The 27,214-nt window shown below is 41.2% G+C and overlaps 1 protein-coding gene across 1 annotated transcript in view; it reads left to right on the top strand.

Moving 5' to 3' along the window:
* The window catches only part of LOC121875547, a 42,636-nt gene that overhangs the window by 6,744 nt on the left and 8,678 nt on the right, over window positions 1-27,214 (top strand). Inside the window, exons 2-3 of the mRNA XM_042380128.1 lie at window positions 17,049-17,132; window positions 24,604-24,671. Coding sequence (XP_042236062.1) covers window positions 17,072-17,132; window positions 24,604-24,671 — 129 coding nt within the window. The 5' untranslated portion in view covers window positions 17,049-17,071. The remainder of the gene's footprint in view (window positions 1-17,048; window positions 17,133-24,603; window positions 24,672-27,214) is intronic.

The raw sequence follows: 27,214 nt of genomic DNA, 5'->3' as shown, positions 1-27,214 counted from the left end.
TGAAACGTGATGTATTTCAATGTAAAATAGGATAAAATACAGTACATGACAAAAACAAAAGACTTTACCTAACCTTCCGATGTTCAAGATATGTTACTCGTTTTTTTTAATATTTTTCGGTTAAAATACTGTTATATTAGTGATATTCTATTCATACTGTGCTTGATATAATACATTCACGCAAATGTAATATTTTTGCAACGATAATGCTGATGTCAACACAAGCGTGGTTACAGCGAGACTGACTGAGGGAACGCAGGGTGGCGCGGGCAATGTGTGTGTGTGTGGTGTCGCGCGCGATTTGAACAATGTATATTCCTTTGAATGTATATTCCTCCAGCCGCAATCTTCGTATTTGCAAATCCGTGTGAGTTAAACCCGCGTATGTTAAGGGCCGACTGTACACCAAAATAAAACAATAATACTGTAATAATAAAATAATAATAATAAGAAATACAAGAATGAAAAAAGATCAAAAGTGAGAAACACAACCTAGATCTATGAATTATTATTATTATTATTATTATTATTATTATTATTATTATAATTTTTATAATATTTTCGCCCCCCCCCCTAGGCCCAAATGTGGGTCAGTGATCTATGCCCAGGTGGGCTAATACATATTTAAAAAAAAAACCCTAACCATTCTGAAAACCGAAAAATTTCGAAATCCGAAATGCCTCTGGCCCCAAGGATTTCGGATAAAGGATTGTCAACCTGTACTGAGAACAGTTGTGCACCTTAACTACCAACTGTACGACATTTCACCATAGAACATAAACGCTTTTTTTATTTTATGGAATTGATGGAAAATACGTTGGCAGTACTGTACATTTTTTTAAATAATTTTTACACATTATATATCTTTAGTTTAAGTAAAAGTGAAAAAAAGATCCACCTGCCATGTTTAGAGTGGTTGTCATTTATTGGATTACACGTACCTCTGTTCTTTTCATTTTTAGAGCATGAAAATGCATTATAACAGTGATATTTTAGGTTGGGTTAGTTTAAGTTAAATTTGATAGGTTAAGGTAGGATTGGTAGGTTAGGATAGGTTAAGGTAACCTTGGTAGGTTGGTTTATTATTATTCTTGGTAGTTGTTGATAATCAAGTATCAGATACAGATACTGCTACGTTCTCTAGTTTATGGTGGAACTTAACCTAACCTAAAATGCTTTCTTAATGAAAACAATTATACTGTACCTGTATAAGAAAATGTATATTTTTTTGTCCAATATACAAACACCCACTCACCAAGAAGGCAATATACTTTTTACTTTCATCCTCTTCACCACTGATCGGTCACGTCTCTGTTATGCACTGTTGGCAGGTACTGGGCATGCACTTGCTCCTGAATGTACCTGAACCTGCTCCAGTGTTGGTCAAGTCTGGTCTTGAAAGAGCTCACACTCGGTGCCATCACAACACTTTCTGGTAGATTGTTCCAAGAGTTCACAACTCTCACTGCGAAAAAGTTTGCCCTCACAGTTTTCTGGACATGCGGCTTCTTTAGCCTTGTGCTGTGACCCCTTGTGGGGCGAGCGTCCGCCAGCTCCAGGTAAGGACACTCGACTGAGTAGTGCCCCTTGAAATGCTTCTACACCTCAATTAAGTCGCCCCTTGCCCGTCTGTAGTATAAGCTAGGCAAGTTCAGGCGCTCCAATCTCTCAGGGTAGCTGAGGTGCCGAAGTGCAGGCACCAGTCTGGTGGCCCTCCTTTGAACATTTTCAATCAACTGTTTGGTTCTTAATTTCCCCAAATAACTTGGCATCATCCACAAACATTTGTCTGGAGGAGTGTATCGCTTCAGGTATGTCATTTATGAAGCAAATAAACAAAGGTGGGCCCAATACACTGCCCTGTGGTAAAAAAGCTTGTCACGGGAACACATGACGATTTTGTACTATTAATGATGCATGTGATCATAGAGAAAGTCTCTGAACCATGCTAGGACACTTTGTGGGATATGCTGTCGAAAGCCTTGGCAAAATCTAGGTATGCTGTATATTGTTGATATTGCCACCCTCGGTTGATGGCTGTGTCCATTAATTGAAGGCAATCAAAATCTTTTTTTAATTTATATAACTTTTGTACTTTTTACTTTTATCTCTTCTCCACTGATCGGCTCATTACCCGCTTGAGCGATCGGTCACTTCTCTGTTACGCACTGTTGGCAAGTACTGGGCATGTACTGGCTCCTGAATGTATCTGTTGGTCAAGTTTGGTCTTGAAAGAACTCACACTCGGTGCCGTCACAACTAGAGTTGCAAAAAACAATTTTTTTTATCCGTGTTTTTTTGTTTTTGTTTTTTTTGTAAAAAAAATACTTTTTTTTTTTTTTTGAAGATCATTGTTTTTTTTTAATATCATGCTTTTTTATATCTAAGCTGTATATCTTGCATTGTCTACGATATCTTATGGGAAATGTAATTTAAGCTTTAATATTGGTTTAAGGTGTAATAAAATAAAATTAGGGTTTTTTCAACTATTTATTTATTTAATTAAGCCTAATACATTACGGTACAGTGGGGTATGCTATAACGAATGGATACTACTACGAATATTCCTATAACGAACGGTTTTACCTATAAAATTGAGAATGCTATAACGAACGAAACTCCTACAACGAACATTATTATTATTATTTTTTTTATTTATACTAATTTATTGTTTTTTTATTACAAGTATTAATGATATTCTTTATTTCAGGGGTTTAGATGTATATTTATGGACTTTTTTACAATTTTTACAATTTTATATTAAATTTTTCAGTGTAAAGTGGTTGTATTTGGGGGCCTGGAACGGATTAATCCTATAACGAATGAATGCTATAACGAACAAGGTTCTAGAAACAATTAAATTCGTTATAGCATACCCCACTGTATTTTAAAAATCTCAGAAAGGGAAAAAGCCACAAATTATTATTATATTAAGACTAAGAGAGATCAGGCATATCATCTGAATCACATGCATCCATGTTTATGGATACTTCTGAATTTTCTGATTCAGAATCAGTTATCCCAATATCTTCTTCTTCTTCATCACAATCACCTGTAAAACTTCCTACGTTTATCCTCTTTACTATTTCTTCAGCATCTAACGCCAAGTTATGAGAAATAAAGACTAATTTCTCAGCTCTGTCATTTGTTCGCCTGTTTCGTTTTTCATTGTGAATCCATGATTGGCGACTAAACGACCTCTCGACGGCTGCACCAGGGTTGCCAGATGTACGACAAGCTTCACGGCCAACTTCACGCCATCTTACGGCCAAATCGGCCAAAACTTTTTGGATGGGAAGCACAAGGCTATTTTTGCAATCCACACAAAATAAAAGTATCCCCTACAATATCCACTGAAAATGTTGTAATAAAACCAAATTTTCACTTAGAATTGAGAGCCCAATAATTACATAAACATAATATCTATAATCTATAGTGAAGATTTACCGGTACCTTAATCTGAAATGGTGGTGGAGCATGATAATGGTGGAGCACTTGATAACACTAGTTGGCGTAAGCAAAAACGTCTTGTTCGTCATCGTCTCCTGGTTTGTTATATTTTCTACCACTGTCCTAGGACCCTTTCCATTTACTAGTGGACATTTTGAAAACTAGCACTCGGAATTTCAGAAAGTAACCCAGATGGCTTTGTAAGCTCTGAAGCTTAACCCATATGCTGGACACATTTAGCCTGAACAACTCAAATATGAGAACTAACAACTAAGGTAGTAACTAAAAAGATCAGTCAGCTCAGTAGGTCAAGTAAACATGTGAAGAGGTGAGGTCACTGATTAGGTGAGGCCATGACAAGGTGAGGTCACTGAGCCAGCATTTTCATTGTGAAATTTGAAAATCTGCTAGACTTTTCTTCAAAATCCACTAGATGAGGAATTAATACGTGTTTTACAAAATTCGGCCAAAATACCGCCAAATAGTTTGGCCGTGGCCATCCGTTTTTTCACGGCCAGGCGAAGTTTTTTATGGCCTAATTAGAGAAATTTGGCCGTGGAAACGACCATTTGGTAACCCTGGGCTGCACTAGTTGGTGGAAGATTTCATATATCGCTGGCTATTCTTGATAATTGAGTGGAGCAGCAGATGCCATTCCACCAGCTGGTAGGTGAAGTTTGTTTCACAGACTTCCAGGTAAATGACTTGGCAAATAAATTTTCTTTAGACCTGTAGTCCGCCAGTTCCCCTAAAACTTTACTTTCATCCACATGCGGGTTGGTTGTTGCAATGTTGTGGATGACTTCCATTGCATCTATCTGAAAAATAAAAAATAATTGTAATGTAAGATTTTGTTACGTTTTTGAATGTTCAAGGTAAATACCATTGCGCCTATAGTCAACAGTCCACTGTGGCACTGCATACAATTTATAAAAATTGTTGGGCTATATTGAAGTATGGGACTGGTACAAAATTCAATTAAATAAACAATTAATAATGTTTTGAATTAATGTGAAGCTCTTGCATACAGTACTTTTGACAACAAAATGGTTGATATATTATTGACATTCAAGCACTTCTTTTATATTCATATACAGTCGGCCCTTAACATACGCGGGGGTTACGTAACAGAGATAGCTGTGGATGTTAAAAATCCGCGTATATATGCTGCCGCCCCCCAAAAAAAAACCCTGGCCCCCCATGTCCTTATTTACCGTATATACCTGTGTGTAGTTCGAGTTTTTAAGACCAAATTATTTTGCAAAAAATTGGGGGTCGACCTCTAAAAGGGTAATAGTTTCGTTAGGTTGAAAAATATTTACCAGTAACTACCAGTAAACAATGGAAACGACGCACCAACGCACCACCAGCTGTGAGTGTCGGTACAGTCGCCAGGGCAGATCTCTTGCGTCATCATAGCAAGCCCAAAGTAGCCAAATGCATGGTATGGTATACACAGGACGATGTAAAACAAAGTATTCATTTGTTAAAGTTTATTTATAGATACTGTACATAAATTTTTGTTCATTACATTTGAAACATCAATCTTTGTTAATTAAATTTGATACAAAAGAAAACTACGATACCGTATTTTCATTAAAATATTACATCACAAGTATATTTTACCTTAACTGTGACTGAATGAATATATTCTCAGAAATAAATATGGAAATGTAATATTTTGGCTGAAATGACGTACATATTACTGTACAGTGGAAAGTGGGATAAAATTATGAAAACAATGACTTTCGCTTTCTTTCGTTGTTCAAAAGATTTTACCGTAATCGCTTTTCGAATGGTTTTCAGTTAAAAAACTGTTGTACTGTACTCGTACTGTATTACAATAATATTCTATCCTATCATTAGCCTTATAATCCCACAACTGAAAACCATTCGAAAAGCGATTACGGCAACATCTTTTGAACGAAAGAAAGAGAGTCATTGCTTGCGTCACAATTTTATCCCACTTTCCACTGTAATACGTACATCATTTCAGCAAAAATATTACATTTCTATGTTCTCAGAAATAAATGGTAGTTTTGTTGAAACGTAATGTACAGTATTTAATATTAAAATGCAAAAATAGCTATAAAAACAATTAATACACCCGAAATATACTGGCTGGCATCTCCACTCGTCCCTGCTCCTGCGTCCAAGGTCACCTCACCACTCCTCCCAACTCGCTCCCTCCCCTCCCTCCGCACCGTCACTACTGCCGACAACAAACACAAATGTTTTGTGAATAACTGCACCTCCACTTCCTATGTACAGTACTTGTACTGAACTGTACTGTGCTGTGCATTTTTACAAAAAATAAACATGGCAAGAAAAGCTATTAAAAAAAAGAGATAATTTCACTTTACTGTACTGTACCTCTCCTCGGCGACAGGGCAGGGGTCATCGGGCTCATCGTCACTCAATTCCATAACAGGTGGTGAAGTGGGGGCGACTGTGGATTCAGCTGCTTCCTCACTGTCGCCAGTGATTGATGGTGTTAAATCTCTCCTTCGGTGATCAAAGAACATGGTGTTGGGGAGTTGTCTCTTTCTTTCATTTCTTCCATGATGTTTTTGTATGGAGTGAAAACGTCATCCATCCCTCGCATGAATTTCAGGGCACGCACCATGGAGGGGTCCATACTATAGGCCAGGTTTTTCAGTGCCTCAATATTCCTGGTCATCTCCCCCAACTTCTCCAACGTTATTTCTTGGTGCTCTTCCTCATCCTCTTTTCCTTTCGCTTCCTCTTCCTTGCCTGAGTCTACTAACTCCTGTAAATCCTCCTCGGTCAGCTCAGTGTCGTGCTCTTCAATTAGCTCCCTAATCTCGTCCTCTGCCATGTCCCGGAAGCCTTCAGCAGCCACTTTCCTTGACAGTGCCAGGGTCTTTCTGAATATTTTCATTAAAATCCATCAAAATCATTTTCCTTGTCATCGTCTTAAGCACCAAACAGCTCCTCCCAGTCTTCTCCTTGAACAGGGCTAGAGGGTACGTGTTTTTCGAATCGTTTTCAATTAAAAAAATGTTACAGCACATGTATATTTTACCTAAACTGTGCCTGAATGAATATATTCTCAGAAATAAATAGTAGTTTTGCTGAAACGTGATGTATTTCAATGTAAAATAGGATAAAATACATGACGAAAACAAAAGACTTTACCTAACCTTCCAATGTTCAAGAGATGTTACTCGTTTTTTTAATAGTTTTCGGTTAAAATACAGTGACCCCTCGTTTAACGAACACCTCGGTTAACATAATTTCGATTAACGAACTGCCTTCCATAAGGATCTTCAATTCGGTTAACGAAAAAAAATTCGGTTAACGAACTTCTTACGAACCGACCTCAACATGTTTTCGCTTGCACTGACCGGGCAACCAGCTTTAGTATCAGTCCGCCAATACATTAATCGGTTCTAGGGCTTAAATTCCTTACTATTTTAGTAAATATCAAGAAGTTTATACTATTCAATAATTTTAAAAGTTTAATATTCAATTTTTTAGTCATTTTAACAATCATTGAACATAATTGAAGGTAAAGTGACTAGTTTAATGCGCGGCATCCAGCCTCTTAACACAGCATAACAGGAGTTAGTCTCTCTGTTTTCACTGGAGGTAACATCTTGCTTGAGACTCTCTTCAACTAAATGCTTTCTTTCTGTGTTTCCAAGCAAATTATTGGTCATTTTGAAATATAATTTACATATTGACAATATATAATGCAGTGCAGTGTTGATTTAAAGAAAATAATTTTGAATTACACCAAGAGAGCTAAAATTTTATGGGTGAAATGGCGCCATGGGGTGACTTCTCTTCCACCCCAATGCCTTCTCTTCTTCCTTCCCCTCCACCCCCATTCTAAATCCCATCATCATCATCATCCAGGAGCCTTCTACATACACACCTCAAAGTAAGTGAACTTTTCTACCATTTTTGTTGAATTTTGGAAATTTTCGGTGAGCTGGAAGCAATTACCCAAAAACCCATTGAAACAATGGTTTCGGTTAACGAACTTTTCGGTTAACGAACGACGTTCTGGAATGGATTGAGTTCGTTAACGGAGGGGTCACTGTACTGTTATATTACAATGATATTATATTCATACTGTGCTTGATATACTACATTCACGGAAATGTAATAATTTTGCTGAAATGACGTACGTATTACAGTGGAAAGTGACGAAAACAATGACTTTTGCTTTCTTTCGTTCAAAAGATGTTACCGTAATCGCTTTTCGAATGGTTTTCAGTTAAAAAAATTGTTGCATCACAAGTGAATTAGAATAGAATATTATTGTAATACAACAGTATTTTAACTGAAAACCATTCGAAAAGCGATTACGGTAACATCTTTTGAACGAAAGAAAGCGAGTCATTGCTTTCGTCACTTTCCACTGTAATACGTACGTCATTTCAGCAAAATATTACATTTCCATATTCTCAGAAATAAATAGTAGTTTTGCTGAAACGTAATGCATTTCAATGTAAATTAGGATAAACTACATGAAAACAAAAGACTTTACCTAGCCTTCCGATGTTCAAGATATGTTACTCGTTTTTTTAGTAGTTTTCGGTTAAAATACTCTTATATTAGTGATATTCTATTCATACTGTGCTTGATATAATACATTCATGGAAATGTAATATTTTTGCAACTACAATGCTGATGTCAACACAAGCGTGGTTACAGCGAGACTGACTGAGTGAGGGAGAGCTATGCGTGTGTGTGTGAGGTTGCGGGAGCGGGCGGTGTCCCGTGTTCGGTGCCGGCCGCGAGTTGAATGTACTTCAATTTCTTCAATGTACAGAATATTCCTCCGGCGGGGCAATCCGCGTATTTGCGAATCCGTGTATGCTAAACCCGCGTATGCTAAACCCGCGTATGTGAAGGGCTGACTGTATAGTACTTTTGACTTTTTGTGAAAATAAGTAGGTCTTTATTTATAGTTTGATGAATATCAGTATCTGATAATAATTGTGAGAATAAAAGCTTACCGATTCTTCTCCAGAGATGTGAGATCCTCTGTAATGAGGATCAAGTAAGTTTGCAGCTAGGTGGATGGGCTGCAGTAAAAATTTCCTTCTTTTTGGGATGGTACCGGTACTCATCAGACATTCTTCCTCACTCTTCAGAACAGGACTTGAGGAAATGTTATCCTTAAATGCTTGTTCTAAGTCACTGAATATTTTGGGTCCAATAGACAGGTGTTTATTGTCCCCATTAATGGCATCTGCTATTGGTTTCAGCAATTTTAAAAAACCATCCACTCTATCCCAGAAAATCTCTGAGAGCAATAGATTTCTAATTGGTTGGTCTAGCCCAGCCTTCTTTGCTTCGTCATCATTAGCCTGGAGTCTTGGCAATTGTAAAGTTATGTGTATACCTATACTGTATAGCCTAGTTAGGGACATTTATGATAAAGTGACAATAAATCAGAAAATATAAATTTCTCATAAAATTTTATTGGTACATTATTTGTTGGATTTATCAATATAGTGATTCATCTACACCAGCTTCCGGACCACCCATGAATAAGCATGTAAAAACCTTACCTTGTTTTAACTGGAAGTTTCAGTGATTCTTGACTGTGGCCAGGTAATGATTTCTGGCATTTTCTTAGAATAGCAGTCAGCTTTTGGGAATTTTTAATAGCCTTCACAACACGTGTACAGTCTCGCTGATTGCTATCAATTGACTTAATATTGGCCGTATCTGTGAATATTAAGTTGAGTGTATGGGCAAGACACCCATATGCCTGTATGTGTGGGAAGTCTTCCTTTATAAGTGCCCAGGCTTTCTTCATGTTTGAAGCATTATTTGTGCAAATGGCAAGCACCTTCATTGCACCAATTTCTTCAACCATTTTTTTTATCAGATTTGCCATATACCCTGTATTCTCCTGTATGACATCCTGCACCTATAGAAATTTAAACAAAATTATTATGATGGAGATTTATAACCCTTGTAGCTAATAGCCTATTATTGTATGTGATATATTATGCATATGCTAAACCTTTTTTCAGTTTGTAATTTATTAATTGTACTGTATACAATATAGTCATCCCACTTGAGCCAAAGCCATTCAGTGGTGTGTGGACAAGTTATCAAATGAGCAAGATTGAAGAAGTAAATGGAATTAGTATTGTGAATAAGTAGCGCAGTTATTTAACCATATAGTAAAAATAGATTTTCAAAATAAAATTGTTTGAGATATAAGACACCAAGCTAAATTTATTGTTTTTCAGTTTTTTTTGTTAGGTGACACTGACACCATATGAGTGAGACATGAATGTGAACAAACCTGTTGCAGTGCTGCTCCAAAATATGGGCCTGGGCACTGTAATAACAAAGTTATTGATTCCCTCATTCCTGCAAAACAAATAAAAACAAATATTTAACTTCTTTTATATTAAATAGATACTAATGTTAGATTAGAACAAATGCCAGTAGATATGATGTTTTTATCAAAATGTTATACTGTTTGTAATTTAAATACAGTGACCCCTCGTTTAACGAACACCTCGGTTAACGTAATTTCGATTAACGAACTGCCTTCCATTAGGATCTTCAATCTGGTTAACGAAAAAAAATTCGGTTAACGAAGTTCTTACGAACCGACCTCAACATGTTTTCGCTTGCACTGACCGGGCAACCAGCTTTAGTATCAGTCCGCCAATACATTAATCGGTTCTAGGGCTTAAATTCCTTACTATTTTAGTAAATATCAAGAAGTTTATACTATTCAATAATTTTAAAGTTTAATATTCAATTTTTAGTCATTTTAACAATTATTGAACATAATTGAAGGTAAAGTGACTAGTTTAATGCGCGGCATCCAGCCTCTTAACACAGCAAACAGAGTTATTCTCTCTCTGTTTTCACTGGAGGTAACATCTTGCTTGAGATTCTCTTCAACTAAACGCTTTTTTTCTGTGTTTCCAAGCAAATTATTGGTCATTTTGAAATATATTTTACATATTGACAATATATAATGCAGTGCAGTGTTGATTTAAAGAAAATAATCTTGAATTACACCAGATAGCTAAAATTTTATGGGTGAAATGGCGCCATGGGGTGACTTCTCTTCCACCCCAATGCCTTCTCTTCTTCCTTCTCCTCCACCCCCATTCTAAATCCCATCATCATCATCCAGGAGCCTTCTACATACACACCTCAAAGTAAGTGAACTTTTCTACCATTTTTGTTGAATTTAGGAAATTTTCAGTGAGCTGGAACCAATTACCCAAAAACCCATTAAAACAATGGTTTCGGTTAATGAACTTTTCGGTTAACGAACGACCTTCTGGAACGGATTGAGTTCGTTAACGGAGGGGTCACTGTATAGTAATTAGCTAGATACATCAAACAAGCCATTATATTACCTTATATTAGTCCAACCATCACATAGTATTACCACACTAGAAGCTGCTGCTACTTGTTCTTTAGCTGTTGTAACAGTGTCCTCATATACTCTCTCAAGAAGAGAGTTTGACATCATGTCACGGTTAGGAAGTTTAAAAGCTGGCCGCAATGTTTCCAAACATTTTTTCCACAGTGGGTGTTCAGCCATTCTTAATGAACATCCTGTTCCATAAACAGCTCGAGCTACTTCAAGTTGAGACTGATCCTGTAACAGAAACTAAATATTAGAGGATAGTTTCAAGTTATTTAGATTTAAACAAGTAGGCTCAAATTCTAGACTATTTAAAGCTGTGAAACTGTAACTCATTTTTTCAAAATCCATAAATTATACAAGAATGATATTAATGGCATTATTTTATAATACTCACGATCTGTTTTTTCGTCATCTGATCCTTGTATATGTAAGAACTAATTTTGTTCTTCTGGGCTGCAGCTGTAAACAAGGATTTTCTCTTTACTTGTGAGGAGGAACTTGGTCTTGAAGGAGGATCATCTGGTGTTGTTGGTCTACTTGAGGTGGGTGTTGTCGCTCTGTATGTAGATGTTGGTGTAGGAGTTCGAAAATATGAACTAACAGATGGATGGTCCTTCTCTGCACACTCCGAAACACTACTAGTTGGTTTAGGTGACTTAGCAGGTGTTTTGACATCCATTGCTTTTGGTGAGTCAGGTGACTCACAAATAGTTTCCTCATCAGAATCACCTTCCTCTGTCTTTTTTTCAATATTTAAATATTTCAGTTTAATGCTATCACCACATTTCTTACACTTTTCAACATGTGTGCCATAATCAGGTTGCAAAAATTGCATTTTACCTTTGGAGTTTTTGAGTGCCCTGAGCTGTTTTTAAAAAGACTGGCCACAGCACTCTTCTTTCTTCCAGGCATGTTTTCAATAAATTCTTATTTTCAAAAAAATATAGCAACTGCTGAATGAGACAATATAAGGTTAAATACAGTATTACCCCGCCTAACGCGGTTTCACTTAATGCGTTTTTTCATATACGCGGTGAGTGTCCGGCTCGAGACGCTATTTTTAGATTTGCCCCACCCGCCACCCTGCCTGACTGCCTGTTTTAGCTCATAAAATTCATACAAATTACCCGGCCAGAATATAATTTACATTGCTGGAATTCTTATAATTTGGTGATCATTTTGAATATAAACATCATATATTTTGCATAAGACATACAAATTTTAGATAAAATGTTTTCTCTAGTAAATGTGTTATCTTTGTGAAATATATGACATTATCAAAATATTCCTGATCTTACAAGGAATCCACAATGTCAATTATATTATCTAACTTTGTTTGAGGTATTACTAAAGTTAAATATTCTGGTTTACATCTCCTTGGGCCGGTTGGTGGGGGAGGGACCGACAGCCATCTGTTACCCGTGAAGAATATATTTTTTTATTAACTGAAGAATTTGTTTTAGCTCAATATACCTCGAATAAATTTTGTGAATTTAATTTGATGATCATTTTGAATATAAACATCATATATTTTACATACATACAAATTTTAGATAAAATGTTTTCTAGTAAATTGTTATCTTTTGTGCAAAATATATGACATTTATATTCAAATATTCCTGTCTTACAAGGAATCCAGAATGTCAATTATTATCTAACTTTAATGAGATTATTTAAAAAGTTAAAATTTTTTTCCCCCACATCTCTTGGGAGGTTGGTGGGGGGGGACACATATGTATTTTTTTTATTAACTGAAGATATTTGTTTAAGCTCATAAAATTCATACAAATTACGGTCAGAATATAATTTACATTGCTGGAATTCTTATAATTTGATGATCATTTGAATATAAACATCATATATTTTGCATTAGACATACAAATTTTAGATAAAATGTTTTCTAGTAAATATGTTATCTTTTTGCAAATATATGACATTTATATTCAAAATATTCTCGTCTTACAAGGAATCCAGCAATGTCAATTGTATTATCCTAACTAGTTGAGGTGTATTTATTAAAATTTAGTGTTTTCCCCAAAAATTTCTCTAGAGGCCAGCAGTGTAGTGTGAGAGTTGAGTCCATTATTTGAATGGACATTAACTTGGCGACTGTATTTCTCTATTTCTCTTAAGTATTAATTGTGTCATGTACCATCATAAAATTAGATGTTATTTTACTACAACATAGTTATGTGTTTTCAAAAAGTGGAGTTTGGGGGTTGGGGCTGGTTTCTATTGGAATTAATCCCATATGTTCTGTTTAATTTCACTTAGCAGGACCCTCTGGGTTCTATTGGCAAGTGAAGTTTCTTAATATAACACTGTCTAGAAAATACAATGCCAAGCCTATATATAGATTATTCCATGGGTGGAGCAAGATGACAAACAAAGAATATGATTTGATAATTTGAAACAAAGTTAATATCATTGGACAACCTGACAATTATTAGAAATATTGTTACCTTATTGGACATAGGCCTACATGTGGGTGGAGCAAATGATATGATTGGTTGAGGTAATAGCCTACTATATGTATAACTGTTATTTCAAAACAAATGAAAAGTTATGAATTTATTAAAATTTGTAAATATTTCAAGTTACATTAAATTGTTTGAATTTTAAACTAATTAATTTATGATGAATTTAATTAAAAAGCAAATGAGTTTCAAATTTAAAATAAGTCGCTACTCTATATTCAAAATTCTGATCTTGTATAGCTAAGTTTAATGAAGGCCAAAACTTATGGAAAATAGAAACATTGACTTGGTCTGCTGTGTACTGGTGGACCATAGGCCCAATAAAATTTAATTGGATTTTTATGACCTGCAGATCTAGGTCATAAGCGGTATAGTCTGTGTTTTGGGTATAGGTCCAATAAACATTAGCTAATGTGTTTTTTAAACCTGCAGGTGGGAAGATATAAACCTTACTGGCCTTTTTATGGCATGCAGACAGAAAGCTACCTTAGGTGACTATAAATGTATTAAGAATTATTTCATTAAGGTCTCACCTCAGGTGACTCCTGTCATACTCATGGCCCAAAGGCATGTACGCTAGCTAATAACACCCTACTGTATAACTATATATATATTTATATAATAGGCTAGTAGCTATGAAAGGAATACAGTCAACCCTCACAGGGTCCCGCGGAAAGTGAGGAACAGCTGAAGTGAATAACATAACATATGGGATTAATTGAAATGGAGTCGGGCCGGAAACCCCAAACTCCACTTTTTGACGACACACAACTATGTTGTAGTAAAAATTTTATCTTAACTTTATGATGTTATGAAAAACAAGTAATATAGAAGAGGTTAAAGGTTAACATAGGAAAAATACATATAGGGTTAGAAAACCAGTTAAGGGGGGAACACTTCTATGTTAGTAGAAGAGATGTATTTGCATAATGGGATGGAGGTTGTCTCTGAGGCAGAGGGCAGATTACTGGGTCTCGTGGTGAATCACCATTACTAGGTGAATTCATCACTGTCACCACATGCTGGGCTCTGACAAATCCCTCAAAGTCATCTTCACTGTCACTATCACTGGCTTTGGGCTGGCTGTGTGGTGGGTTGCGGCTTAAGAAATCTGTGTTGGTTGACGGCTGGTGTTGATGTTGTCGTGATACACCTTGATGTAGGGTCTATAGTCGCAACAGCTGGGTAGTGGTGATTTATAATTGCTTGCGCTAGGCTGCCGGAAAGGAGGAGCTTGGCTTTCGATACACCGATGGCACTCTAATATCATTATGGGATAAGTGTTGTTCTTCTGGGATGACGCACTACCTGCCTTCTTCACTGACGCCGCCGTCATCATCATCACCATCTCCTCGTAGTCACATCAGGTTCCATTATCACCCAGGATGTTGCTCGCAGGTCTCGGAGAAGCCTGGAACTGTAATGTTCGCGCAGCTTCTGGCAAGGTCCACTGCTACTGCAACAGTCTGAACCTCACCAGTTCGCCAGATTGACTCTCCTCTCACCTGGTATTCCATGCAATACATGTCTCCATGCGGACGAATTGTGGTAATAGACAGCTGACCTTATGACTCAAATTCAAGAAGTCCGCGCTTTCTTGATGTTAAATACTCCAGAATTGTTTGAACAGCATTTTGCTGTGCCAACTGTTGATCCTCATCTTCTTCGCTTGCTATCGGGTGGTGGTGTCACCAGGTTGCTAAATCCTTCCCCGGTGTTGGTGTAGTCGCTCAGAGCTTGAATTCTTTTTGTTGAGAATGCAGCTTTTTACATTGCAGATTAACCTCGGTCCGGCGGGGTTGCACATAGACGAGTGTTGGGAGGAAGGAAGACCACTTTACGCTAGTGACGATCTAACAGTAGGGCGAAAGTGTCCTGGCGTTGTCCAGTAGCAAACAAAATCTTGAACGGCAGACTGTCGCCTAACTTTCTTTACATCGAACAAAACAGTCATCAAACCAGAGAGGGACAGTGTGAGAGAACATCCATGCCTTTATAGCGGGGCCAGCCAGTGGACATTTAGCTTGGTCATGTCCATGGGTTTGTAGGCGTTTATGCGGTTGCATCAATGATAACTCTGAGCTTATCGCGTACCGGAGGCATTGCGGCAAACAGGATTCCGTGATGCGCCTCTGCATCTTCCGCCCCGAATCTTGCTGGCATTCTTACAACGTATGACCCTGGCTGCAGTTTTTCCAGAAAAGACCAGATTCGTCCATGTTAAACACCTGGTCGCCGGTGTATCGTCCTTCCTCCATAATCTCAATGTAAAACGGAGGAAATTCTTAGCCGCAGCACGTCAGCACCGCTTTTCACCACCAATGTTTATATTGCGATCTTGTTCCGGATCTTAAACCGTAACCAATTCAGAGGAAGCATTAGCGGTTTGGGCTCTGTACCCATCTTCGTACACTGCGGCGTACAGTCTACGCATGAGTCCTTAACAGAGCGCGGTCGACTGCCATGTTCCGCTGCCATTGATGCACTAGCTAAGCAATTTCTTGCTACAAGTAATTGTCTTGAGAAGCACCTGGTTGTGAAAATACTTGATCATAGAAGCACCTGTAGACTTTGTGATCTTCATGTGCTCCTTTATCTTGGCTGCATCCTTCTTTATCGTCCGGATCGTAGATTCGTTCACACCATGCTGGTGAGCCAAATCAACCTGTCTTGTTCCTTTCTCTAACTCTTGGATGATCTTGTACTTCACCTCGTAGCTTAAGGAACGTCGTGTCTTCTTTGGCTTAAGGCGGCTGGGTCCAGGCAAGGAAAGGTTTCTCTCTGGGGGTGGTGGTCCGGCGGAAGCCATTTTACAGAACAATGGATGCACGATTACACGGTGTGGCCTGGAGGGATGAAACTGCCGCGGCTAGGTCACGCGTCGTCTTTCCTCCCTCCCTCCCTCCCTCCCTCCCCCGGGTGGACACGTCATATTACTTTATACCAATTACAGCTATCAGTGGAGGGAGGTAGGGATGCATGGCCAATCACAGTCCGATACGTCATATGACGTCAGTGATAACGCAACAGAGACATGCACTGCGCAACCTTACCGCGCGGCTTGGCCAGGCGGAGGAGGGAGGAGGCGGGTGGGGCGAATCTAAAAATAGCGTAAAGGGGTACACGCACCGCGGAATGTGAGCATGCTGGGTTCCGGCAGGGCACCGCGTAAACGTGGAAACGCGGAATGTGGGACCGCGTAAAGTGAGGGTTGACTGTATAGGGTTTAGTTGCAAAACCCAATTGTCCTTTCTGTATTTATTGAGGAACTATCTCATATACAGTTCCAAGTATATATCACTGTAGCTATCAGTGTTAAATGAGGATGGAGGCTAAATTAAATAGCTCTTCTAAAATACATCCTGCTTGTGTGAGAGAGTGAGTAAGAGTGCTCCAGTAGCTGGCTTCTATGTTCTGACCTAACATTCTTAGGGCCCCTCCTTCAAGGAACTTACCCATCATGTGGTGTGACCATGTCACCTCATAGCCAGTGGAAAGTTACAGGGGCTGATATGATCATATAAACCCAATGTACTGCCTTGTCATTTATATAAAAACTAGGGGCTAATACAGCCTGGTGTTGGTGTTACCGGGCCGATCCTCGCTGGTTCTCTTATACTGTATTGGGTTTTCATGATCAGACCCTTATATTTATTTTTTGATAAACAAGAATATATGGCAGTTTGTTAATTAATTTTTGTGCCCTAAATATAATTCCTTTATTTCAGGAATCATCTGAGTTGGAGTAAAGATGGCCGGTCACTTGGTTCCTGTTGATTTTAGGGTTAACCCCGCCAAGGTGTCTAACCCAGGTGAGTTGTGTGTGTGTGCATAATAATATTAATAATAATAATTAATGGTTTATTGAAAAAGTTTTGCAGCCCGAAGGCTGAAAATATACATTGGACATAAATGACTTATTACATAAATTGGTGGTTTAACAAAAGCCTTCATTAGAGAAAGGTAAAGGAACATACAGATTAATGTTTACAGTGGAGGTCACGTAGATCTTGTACGATGAGGTGTTGAACAGCAGACACGTGGTGTAGTAACTCCCTCACAGATGGTGTTGTGGGGCATCACGTGGTGTAGTAACTCCTTCACAGATGGTGTTGAGGGGCATCACGTGGTGTAGTAACTCCCGCACAGATGGTGTTATGAGGGACTTCATGTGGTGTAGTAGTTCCCTCACAGGTGTTATGAGGGACCTGACGTGGTGTAATAATTCCCTCACAGATGGTGTTATGAGGGACTTCACGTGGTGTAGTAGTTCCCTCACAGGTGTTATGAGGGACCTGACGTGGTGTAATAATTCCCTCACAGATGGTGTTATATGAGTGAGGTGTGGTCCCAGGCCTTCCTAACATAGATGGATTAACACATCGCTGGTTGTTGTTGGGTCTCAGGGGCAGTTATCACTGGGTACCTGGGACCTCACTGTGTGAAGGTTAACTTGGGTACGACTCAGCTGTTACTGTTGAGTTGTTCTCACTGACTTAAGCACTGTTCACCTCTGTTCAACACTGGTTCCATTCCTTTCCTAAATGAAATTGTAACTTCTGGCGAGAACTTGTTGATATTCCAGTGGGGAGGAGGGTTCAGGGGAGGGAGTTGGTATGGGCCAACTTAACAGTTGACCTGGCTGCTGCCAGAGGAGCGCCAGGTACGTCTTGACACTTCAGTGGTCAAGGATGTAGTGTGTGTGTGTAATAATAATAATAATAACAACAATAATAATAATAATTAATGGTTTATTGAAAAAGTTCTGCAGCCCGAAGGCTGAAAATATGCATTGGACAAAAATGACTTATTACTTAAAAAGATATGAGGTGGGTGGGTCATTTAACAAAAGCTTTCATTACTGAAAGAAGAAGGAACATGACTTGAACATACAAATTATTATAGTTTACAGTTGATGGCCCGGGCCTGGACTGGTCATTGAGACACCAGGTGGTGGGTGTTCACATGGTGTAGTAACTCGTCCTTGGGTGTTTGAAGCCGACCCACTGTTATTCCCAGGGTGGACTGATTAGCACCTCCTTGTGAGGAGATGGCGGTTAGTTCCTAGGGGTGCTTATCTCAGTGGTACTGTCTGGTGCTGAATTCACTGGCTTAAACACTGTTCAACACTGATCCCACTTTTTTCCGAAACGAAATTGTCACTTTTGATTATGTTGATATCTCGGTGGTGAGGATGGGTAGAGGAGAGGGACTTGGGGAATGGGCCGAACATTGGCCAAGGGAGGCGCTGCTCAGCAGGAGCAGCGCCTGAATAGGTCTTGACCCTACGGTGGTCAGGGATGTGTGTGTTTGTGCTTCTTATATTTCTTACCTTAGAGTTCAGTACCTTCACACTGGCTACTTACAGGAGATTATGGTGTATCTACGTAGAAGTTCACTCGACATTCCATGATTAATACAGTACTTGATAAATGATAATTTAATTAATTCCATTAATTTCCAACATCCATCTAAGTTATTGGTTGTACTTTGTCATAACCAATCAGCCACCTGCTGCAACTCTATTAATTTACCGTTTAATATTATTACAGTAAAAGTCCAAAAATCTGGACCACCCGAGAATTCGAACTTTTCGAAAACTCATACTTTTTTTTTATTTAGCTGGCTTTTGTGTGCATGTGCGCATGCGTGAGTGCCACAGCTGCACAGCGACAACAAGCGACCACGCAGTCGCCACTTTAAAACAAGCAATCAAACTGTGACAACATATGTAATTTTGAGTCCTACTCTTTCCATTTACAGAGTACTGTACAAGCCCATAATTATGGCTCCTAAAGTAGATAAACTTTGTTGTGTGAAGAGAAAGAAGAAAACGTTAAAATTGAGTGACAAACTTGAAATAATTAAGAAACTAGAACGTGGCGTGAGCAATACTGTTCTAATGGAAACATACGACATTGGAAAGTCTACAATTTACTGTATGATATAAAAAAAGGCAAAGAATAAAATTCTAGAATTCACAGCTTTTTCTTGAAAACTGCTCGTTTTGATAAATGAAGCATGCTATATTTGCTAATGAATAAACTATCAAAATGTACTTGTTCATCTCTTCTTTATTCCTCCTCAAATTTGAATTTTAAAAGTACTGCCTGAGAATCCGGAAAATCCGAAAATCCGGACCGACCCAATCCCCAAGCAGTCCGGATTTTTGGACTTCTACTGTATTACACTATATTATTATTATTATTATTAATAATATTATTATTGTACATGCGTGTGTTGATATTACTGTACTGTGTCGTGGCTCGTGGTTCATCAAAGCTCTGTGTAGAGTGAACCTGTTTATACTGGGTGGGTGTAGGTGTTGTAGATTTTGACCTGTGAAAAAGTTTACAATTATCAGTACAGTATTGTAGCTATATCCACAGATACATACAGTGGTGTAATCCTTAACCAAAGTTGTTACTAGGTGTTATGTGATGTAAGTTTAAATAAAGTGCACTGTGCATCCCCATGTTCTGTTATTATTGTTTGTAGAGAGCAAACACCAGCACTCCTGACCCTCCAGCACCTCCTGACCCTCCAACCTTTACCAGCACCTCCCTGACCCTCCAGCAACACCCGGCACCTCCAGCAACACCGGCACCTCCAGCAACACCAGCACCACCTGACCCTCCAACCTTACCAGCAACCACCTGACCCTCCACCAGCACCACCTGACCTCCACCAGCACCACCTGACCCTCCACCAGCACCACTGACCCTCCACCCAGCACCACCTGACCCTCCCACCAGCACCACTGGCCTCACAACCACCTGACCCTCCACTAGCACCACCTGACCCTCAACAGCACCACCCACATTTCCAGCAGCACCACCTGACCCTCCAGCACCACCTGACCCTCCAGCAGCACCACCTGACCCTCAGCAGCACCACCTGACCTCAGCAGCACCACCTGACCCTCCAGCAGCACCAGTACCACCTGACCCTCCGGCACCAGTACCACCTGGCCTCAAGCACCAGTACCACCTGACCCTCCAGCATCAATTTGCCACCTGACCCTCAGCAGCACCACCTGACCTCCAGCAACACCACCTGACCTCCAGCAGCACCACCTGACCCTCCACAGACCCTCAGCAGCACCGGTACCACTGACCCTCAGCAGCACCCAACCTCCACTGGCACACTGACCTCCAGCAGCACCACCTGACCCTCCAGCAACACCAGTACCACTGACCTCACTGAACCCTCCAGCACCAGTACCACCTGGCCTCCAGCAGCACCACTGTTCCCTCAGCGGCACCACTGACCCACCAGACCCTCAACACCGGTACCACCTGACCCTCCAGCAGCACCACTGACCTCCAACGCCAGTACCACCACCTGACCACTCCAGCAGCACCACCCTGACCTCACAGCCACACCGCCTTCCATTTTGGCCCCTCCCACCAGACCCTCAGCAGCACCACCGGCCAGCAGCACCACCTGACCCTCAGCAGCACCACGGCCTCCAGCAGCACCACTGACCTCAGCGGCACACACCTGACCCTCCACTGGCACCACCTGACCCTCCACCAGCACCACTGACCCTCCACCCGGCCACTCCAGCACACTAACCTCCAGGCACCACCTGACCTCACCAGCACCACCTGACCCTCCGGCAGCTGCAGCCCTCCACTTCGCTGCCACCTGACCCTCCAGCAGCACCACCTGACCCCTCCCAGCACCTCACGGCCTCCAGCAGCACCACCTGACCCTCCAAGCAGCACCACACGGCCTCCCGCACCACCAGTACCTGACCCTCCACCAGCACCACCTGACCCTCCAGCAGCACCACCTGACCCTCCCACCCAGACCCTCCAGCAACACAGTACCACCTGACCCTCCAGGCGGCACCACCTGACCTCCACCAGACCTGCCAGCAACACCAGTACCACCTGACCCTCCAGCTGCTGCTGACCTCAGCAGCACCAGTGCCACCTGGCCCTCCACCAGCACCACCTGACCTCCACCAGCACCACCTGACCCTCCACCAAACTTACTGGCCTCCACCAGCACCACCTGGCCTCCACAGCACCACCTGGCCTCGCTACCACCTGACCCTCCTGGCACCTGTGCCCTCCACCAGCACCACCCCGGCCTCATAGCACCACACAGCCTCCACAGCACCACCTGGCCCTCCCACCAGCACCACCTGACCCTCCACCAGCACCACCTGACCTCCAGCACCACCTGACCTCAGCAGCACTACCTGACCCTCCAGCAGCACCACCTGATGACCTCCAGCAGCACTGCCACAGCCCTCCAGCAGCACCACCTGACCCTCCAGCAGCACCACCTGACCCTCCAGCAGCACCACATGACCCTCCAGCAGCACCACACGGCCCTCCACCAGCACCTGACCCTCCAGCAGCACCACCTGACCTCAGCTGTGCCTGACCCTCCAGCAGCACACCAATTACCACATGACCCTCCACCAGCACCACCTGACCCTCCACCAGCACCACCTGACCCTCCACCAGCACCTGACCCTCCACCAGCACACAGCCTCCACCAGCACCACCTGACCCCTCCACAGCACCACCTGACCCTCCAGCAGCACTACCTGACCCTCCAGCACCACCTGACCCTCCAGCACTACCTGACCCTCCAGCAGCACCACCTGACCTCAGCAGCACCACCTGACCCTCCAGCACCCAGGCACCACTGACCCTCCAGCAGCACCACCTGACCACTCCAGCAGCACCAGTACCACCTGACCCTCCAGCAGCACCACCTGACCCTCCACCTGACCCTCCAGCAACACCAGTACCACCTGACCCTCCACCAGACCCTCCAGCAGCACCACCTGACCCTCCAGCAGCACCTGACCCTCCAGCAGCACCACTGACCTCCAACAGCACCACCTGACCCTCCAGCAGCACCACCTGGCCTCCACCAGCACCTGACCCTCCACCAGCTGCAGGCTATACTAGCACCACATGACCCTCCAACAGCACCACCTAACCCTCAGCAGCACCAGTACCACCCCAGGCCTCCACCAGCACCACCTGACCTCAGCAGCACTGCCTGACCCTCCAGCAGCACCACCTGACCCTCCAGCAGCACCACCTGACCCTCCACCAGCACCACCTGACCCTCCAGCAGCACCTGGCCTCCAGCGGCACCACATGACCCTCCAGCAGCACCACCAGTACCACCTGACCCTCCACCAGCACCACCTGACCCTCCAGCAGCACCACCTGACCCTCCACTAGACCCTCCAGCAACACCAGTACCACCTGACCCTCCAGCGGCACCACCTGACCCTCCACCAGACCTGCTTAACACCAGTACCTGACCCTCCAGCGGCACCAGTACTACCTGACCTCCGGCAGCACCAGTACCACCTGACCTCCACCAGCACCACCTGACCCTCCACCAGCACCACCCTGACCCTCCACCAGCACCTGACCTCCGCAGCACCACCTGACCCTCCACCAGCACCACCTGACCTCCACTGGCACCACCTGACCCTCCAGCAGCACCACCTGACCCTCCCACCAGCACCACCTGACCCTCCACCCAGCACCACCTGACCCTCCCACCAGCACCACTGACCCTCCCACCAGCACCACCTGGCCCTCCACCAGCACCACCTGACCCTCCCACCAGCACCACCTGACCCTCCAGCAGCACCACCTGACCCTCCAGCAGCACTACCTGACCCTCCAGCAGCACCACCTGACCCTCAGCACTACCTGACCCTCCCAGCAGCACCACCTGACCTCCAGCAGCACCACAGCCCTCCAGCAGCACCACATGACCCTCCACAGCACCACCTGACCCTCCAGCAGCACCACCTGACCCTCCAGCAGCACCAGTACCTGATGACCCTCCAGCAGCACCCCAGTACCACACTGACCCTCCCACCAGCACCACCTGACCCTCCACCAGCACCACCTGACCCTCCTGGCACCACCCCCGGCCCTCCACCAGCACCACCTGACCCTCCACCAGCACCACCTGACCCTCCACCAGCACCACCTGACCCTCCAGCAACACCAGCACCTCCTGACCCTCAAGCAACACCAAGCACCTCCTGACCCTCCAGCAACTGCTTGCCTCCTGACCTCCAGCAACACCAGCACCTCCTGACCCTCCAGCAACACCAGCACCTCCCTGACCCTCCAGCAACACCAGCACTTCCTGACCCTCCAGCAACACCAGCACCTCCTGACCCTCCAGCAACACCAGCACCTCCTGACCCTCCAGCAACACCAGCACCTCCTGACCCTCCAGCAACACCAGCACCTACGCTACTCATAATCTATGCTTCACCACTCCACAGGTAATGAGGTTATACAATACTGAGTAGGTTACACCACACTTCCTGTTCACACACTTCACCAAACCTAATGTTCACACTCAACTGATCAAAACAAACCACCCCGCTCACTGATGTCCTTAAGATTGCCGCCCAGAGTGAATATCAACTTGTGCGTTGAGGTGTTGCATTTCATTAATGACGTTATTGTGATGAATCTGTAATGTGAAACTCGTTAAAGTGAAATATTTATATACGAGGTAAGGAGAGAGCTGAAGAGGTGGCCAAGTTTGCTGTCTCTCGTCATGCTCCCTCCCTCACAGAGATTACTTCCCTGCAGTTAGGTCAGCCATCCAGACCTGCTGGCAGCTACAGTGGGATAATTTATCTGTTCTCAACAAGTTGCGAGAGATTAAACATAAAAATCTACCCGTTGGAATATCCTTGGATTGCCCTTATCCATCTATGTGTTGGATACACTTGACGTCACCCACAATTTCCTTATGGCCAGAGGACCACAGCCCTATTGTGATGACTGTCTGGTGCCACTGACTTTGAGACACTTGCTGGTAGTGACCCAGTCATGGGGACTTGAGGAGTTGTTTTTCTGGCCAAGCGCTGTTAGGAGGATGGTTCCTACTCCATCACGAAGATGCTCAGTGAGAGAAGTTCTGTAGCTGATGGTGGAGATTTTAAAATTTTAATTGCATTAAAGATACTTAACCACTTATAATTTTAAATAATTACATGATTTTATATTATTTTAATTTTTATATTTAAGCTTAATAGAACTTTATTTATTTATATCATAGTTTTAAATTAGTTTAATTTTTGGCATCTAGTGGCCACAGGCTGTGACGCCAGATACTTTAATCAATCAATCATGTTTGTCATTGGGTAACTGATGGCCATGGACTTGTACAGTCAACTGTTACGTATCACCACAACTCTAGACTTTCACCCTCACTCTGTAACTTCTCCTCATGACAGTACAGTATTTTTTCATTGTATTCTAGTGGAGAGGAAGACTCTGCTGCAGGATCTACTACCCATCATAGAAACCTTCTCAGGCCCGTTAACTGAGGTAAGTTGTGTCAATATTTCTGTCAGCTTCATTTTGTATTACAGGTAGTTCTGCTATAACGCGATAATTGTGTTCTTGTAAAATATCGTGTTATAGAAAAACGCGTAATAGAAATAACAGGGCTTATGGAGAAAATAGGGTTAGGTGCAGATTACTCGAAATCGAAAAAATTTAGTAATTAGCCTAACACAAAGGATAGCACAGTCTAAATAAATGTTACATTCATATCCAATAATGAAATCATACAGTAAATGTATCACTTTACTTGATGGGGGAGAAGGATGATTTTGAGGTTGATAAAATTGAGCTTCTCTTCAAGTGTTATATCCTTTCTTTTACGATCATCACCGGGAATTCTATCACCAGAACGCTTCTTGTTGATATTCTTCTTTACTATATTCACAGCTAATACAGTGGGGTATGCTATAACGAACGGATCCTACTACGAATATTCCTACAACGAACGGTTTTACCTATAAAATTGAGAATGCTATAACGAACGAAACTCCTACAACGAACATTATTTAATTTATTTATTTATTTTTTTTTTTCTAATTTATTGTTTTTTTATTACAAATATTAATGCTATTCTTTATTTCAGGGGTTTAGATGCATATTTATGCACTTTTTTACAATTTTTACAATTTTATATTATATTTTTCAGTGTTAAGTGGTTGTATTTTGGGGCCTGGAACGGATTAATCCTATAACGAACGAATGCTATAACGAACAAGGTTCTAGAACCAATTAGATTCGTTATAGCATACCTCACTACCACAAAATTGGAGAAATAGTAAGCAAAAATCGCGTTATAGCAAACAAGCGTTCGCGTTATACAAATATCGTTCCTAATTCATAAATCGCGTTAGAGCAAATTCGCGTTATCAAAACACGCGTTATAGCAAAACTCACTGTACTGTACAAGTATTTATCCTCTGTTATTTTTAGTTGTTATTTTTTAACAGGATTAGCCCATCTGGGCGCAGGTCAATGATCCACATCAGGGCCGGGGGCAAAAATATAATAATAATAATAATAATAATAATAATAATAATAATAATAATAATAATACAGTAATAAAATAATAATTAAACAAAATTGATAAAAAATTATTAAAAAATATTAAATAATAATAATAACAGTTATAATTCATAATAATAATAAGGGAACAAAAAAATATATAGTGAGAACCGATATATATATATATATATATATATATATATATATATATATATATATATATATATATATATATATATATATATATATATATATATATATATATATATATATATATATATATATACACATATATACAGTATATATATATATATATATATATATATTCAAAGTAAGAGAAACAATTAAAACCCTGCAATTGTGTGTAAATAGGCAGTGAGTCAGATCAACAACCTGCAGTCAAAAATTTTTTATGCTTATTGTACCCTATTGTGTTTAATGGGAATATGTATTCTTAAAGTATTTGTGTGTGTGTCTGTCTGATGTGTCCTTCTTAGCAATGATTTATCCACAAAGATTCACGGACTGGGTAAGGTAATGTCTTCCCCAAGATTTACTGCAATTAATTCCTTGACGGTGCATTGAACTAGACCTTAATTTTCTTCCTGTCCTCTCATATCTTGATAAAATGTACAGTCACAGTATTATAACTACTGTACAGAGACAGTATTTTGACTACTGTACAGTGACAGTATTATAACTACTGTACAGTGACAGTATTATAACTACTGCACAGTGACAGTATTATGACTACTGTACGGTGACAGTATTATAACTACTGTACAGTGACAGTATTATGACTACTGTACGGTGACAGTATTATAACTACTGCACAGTGACAGTATTATGACTACTGCACAGTGACAGTATTATAACTACTGCACAGTGACAGTATTATGACTACTGTACGGTGACAGTATTATAACTACTGTACAGTGACAGTATTATAACTACTGTACAGTGACAGTATTATGACTACTGTACTGTGACAGTGACTACTGTACGGTGACAGTAGTATAACTACTGTACAGTGACAGTATTATAACTACTGTACAGTGACAGTATTATAACTACTGTACAGTGACAGTATTTTGACTACTGTACAGTGACAGTATTATACTACTGTACAGTGACAGTATTATGACTACTGTACGGTGACAGTATTATGACTACTGTACAGTGACAGTATTATAACTACTGTACAGTGACAGTATTATAACTACTGTCCGGTGACAGTATTATAACTACTGTACAGTGACAGTATTATAACTACTGTACAGTGACAGTAGTATAACTACTGTACGGTGACAGTATTATAACTACTGTACGGTGACAGTAGTATAACTACTGTACAGTGACAGTATTATAACTACTGTACAGTGACAGTATTATGACTACTGTACGGTGACAGTATTATAACTACTGTACAGTGACAGTATTATAACTACTGTACAGTGACAGTATTTTGACTACTGTACAGTGACAGTATTATACCTACTCTACAGTGACAGTATTTTGACTAC

The sequence above is a fragment of the Homarus americanus genome, unplaced genomic scaffold, assembly GCF_018991925.1.
Source record: "Homarus americanus isolate GMGI-L3 unplaced genomic scaffold, GMGI_Hamer_2.0 scaffold7063, whole genome shotgun sequence".
In the NCBI taxonomy this organism is placed as follows: domain Eukaryota; kingdom Metazoa; phylum Arthropoda; class Malacostraca; order Decapoda; family Nephropidae; genus Homarus; species Homarus americanus.
This window is presented reverse-complemented; position numbering and strand designations above follow the sequence as displayed.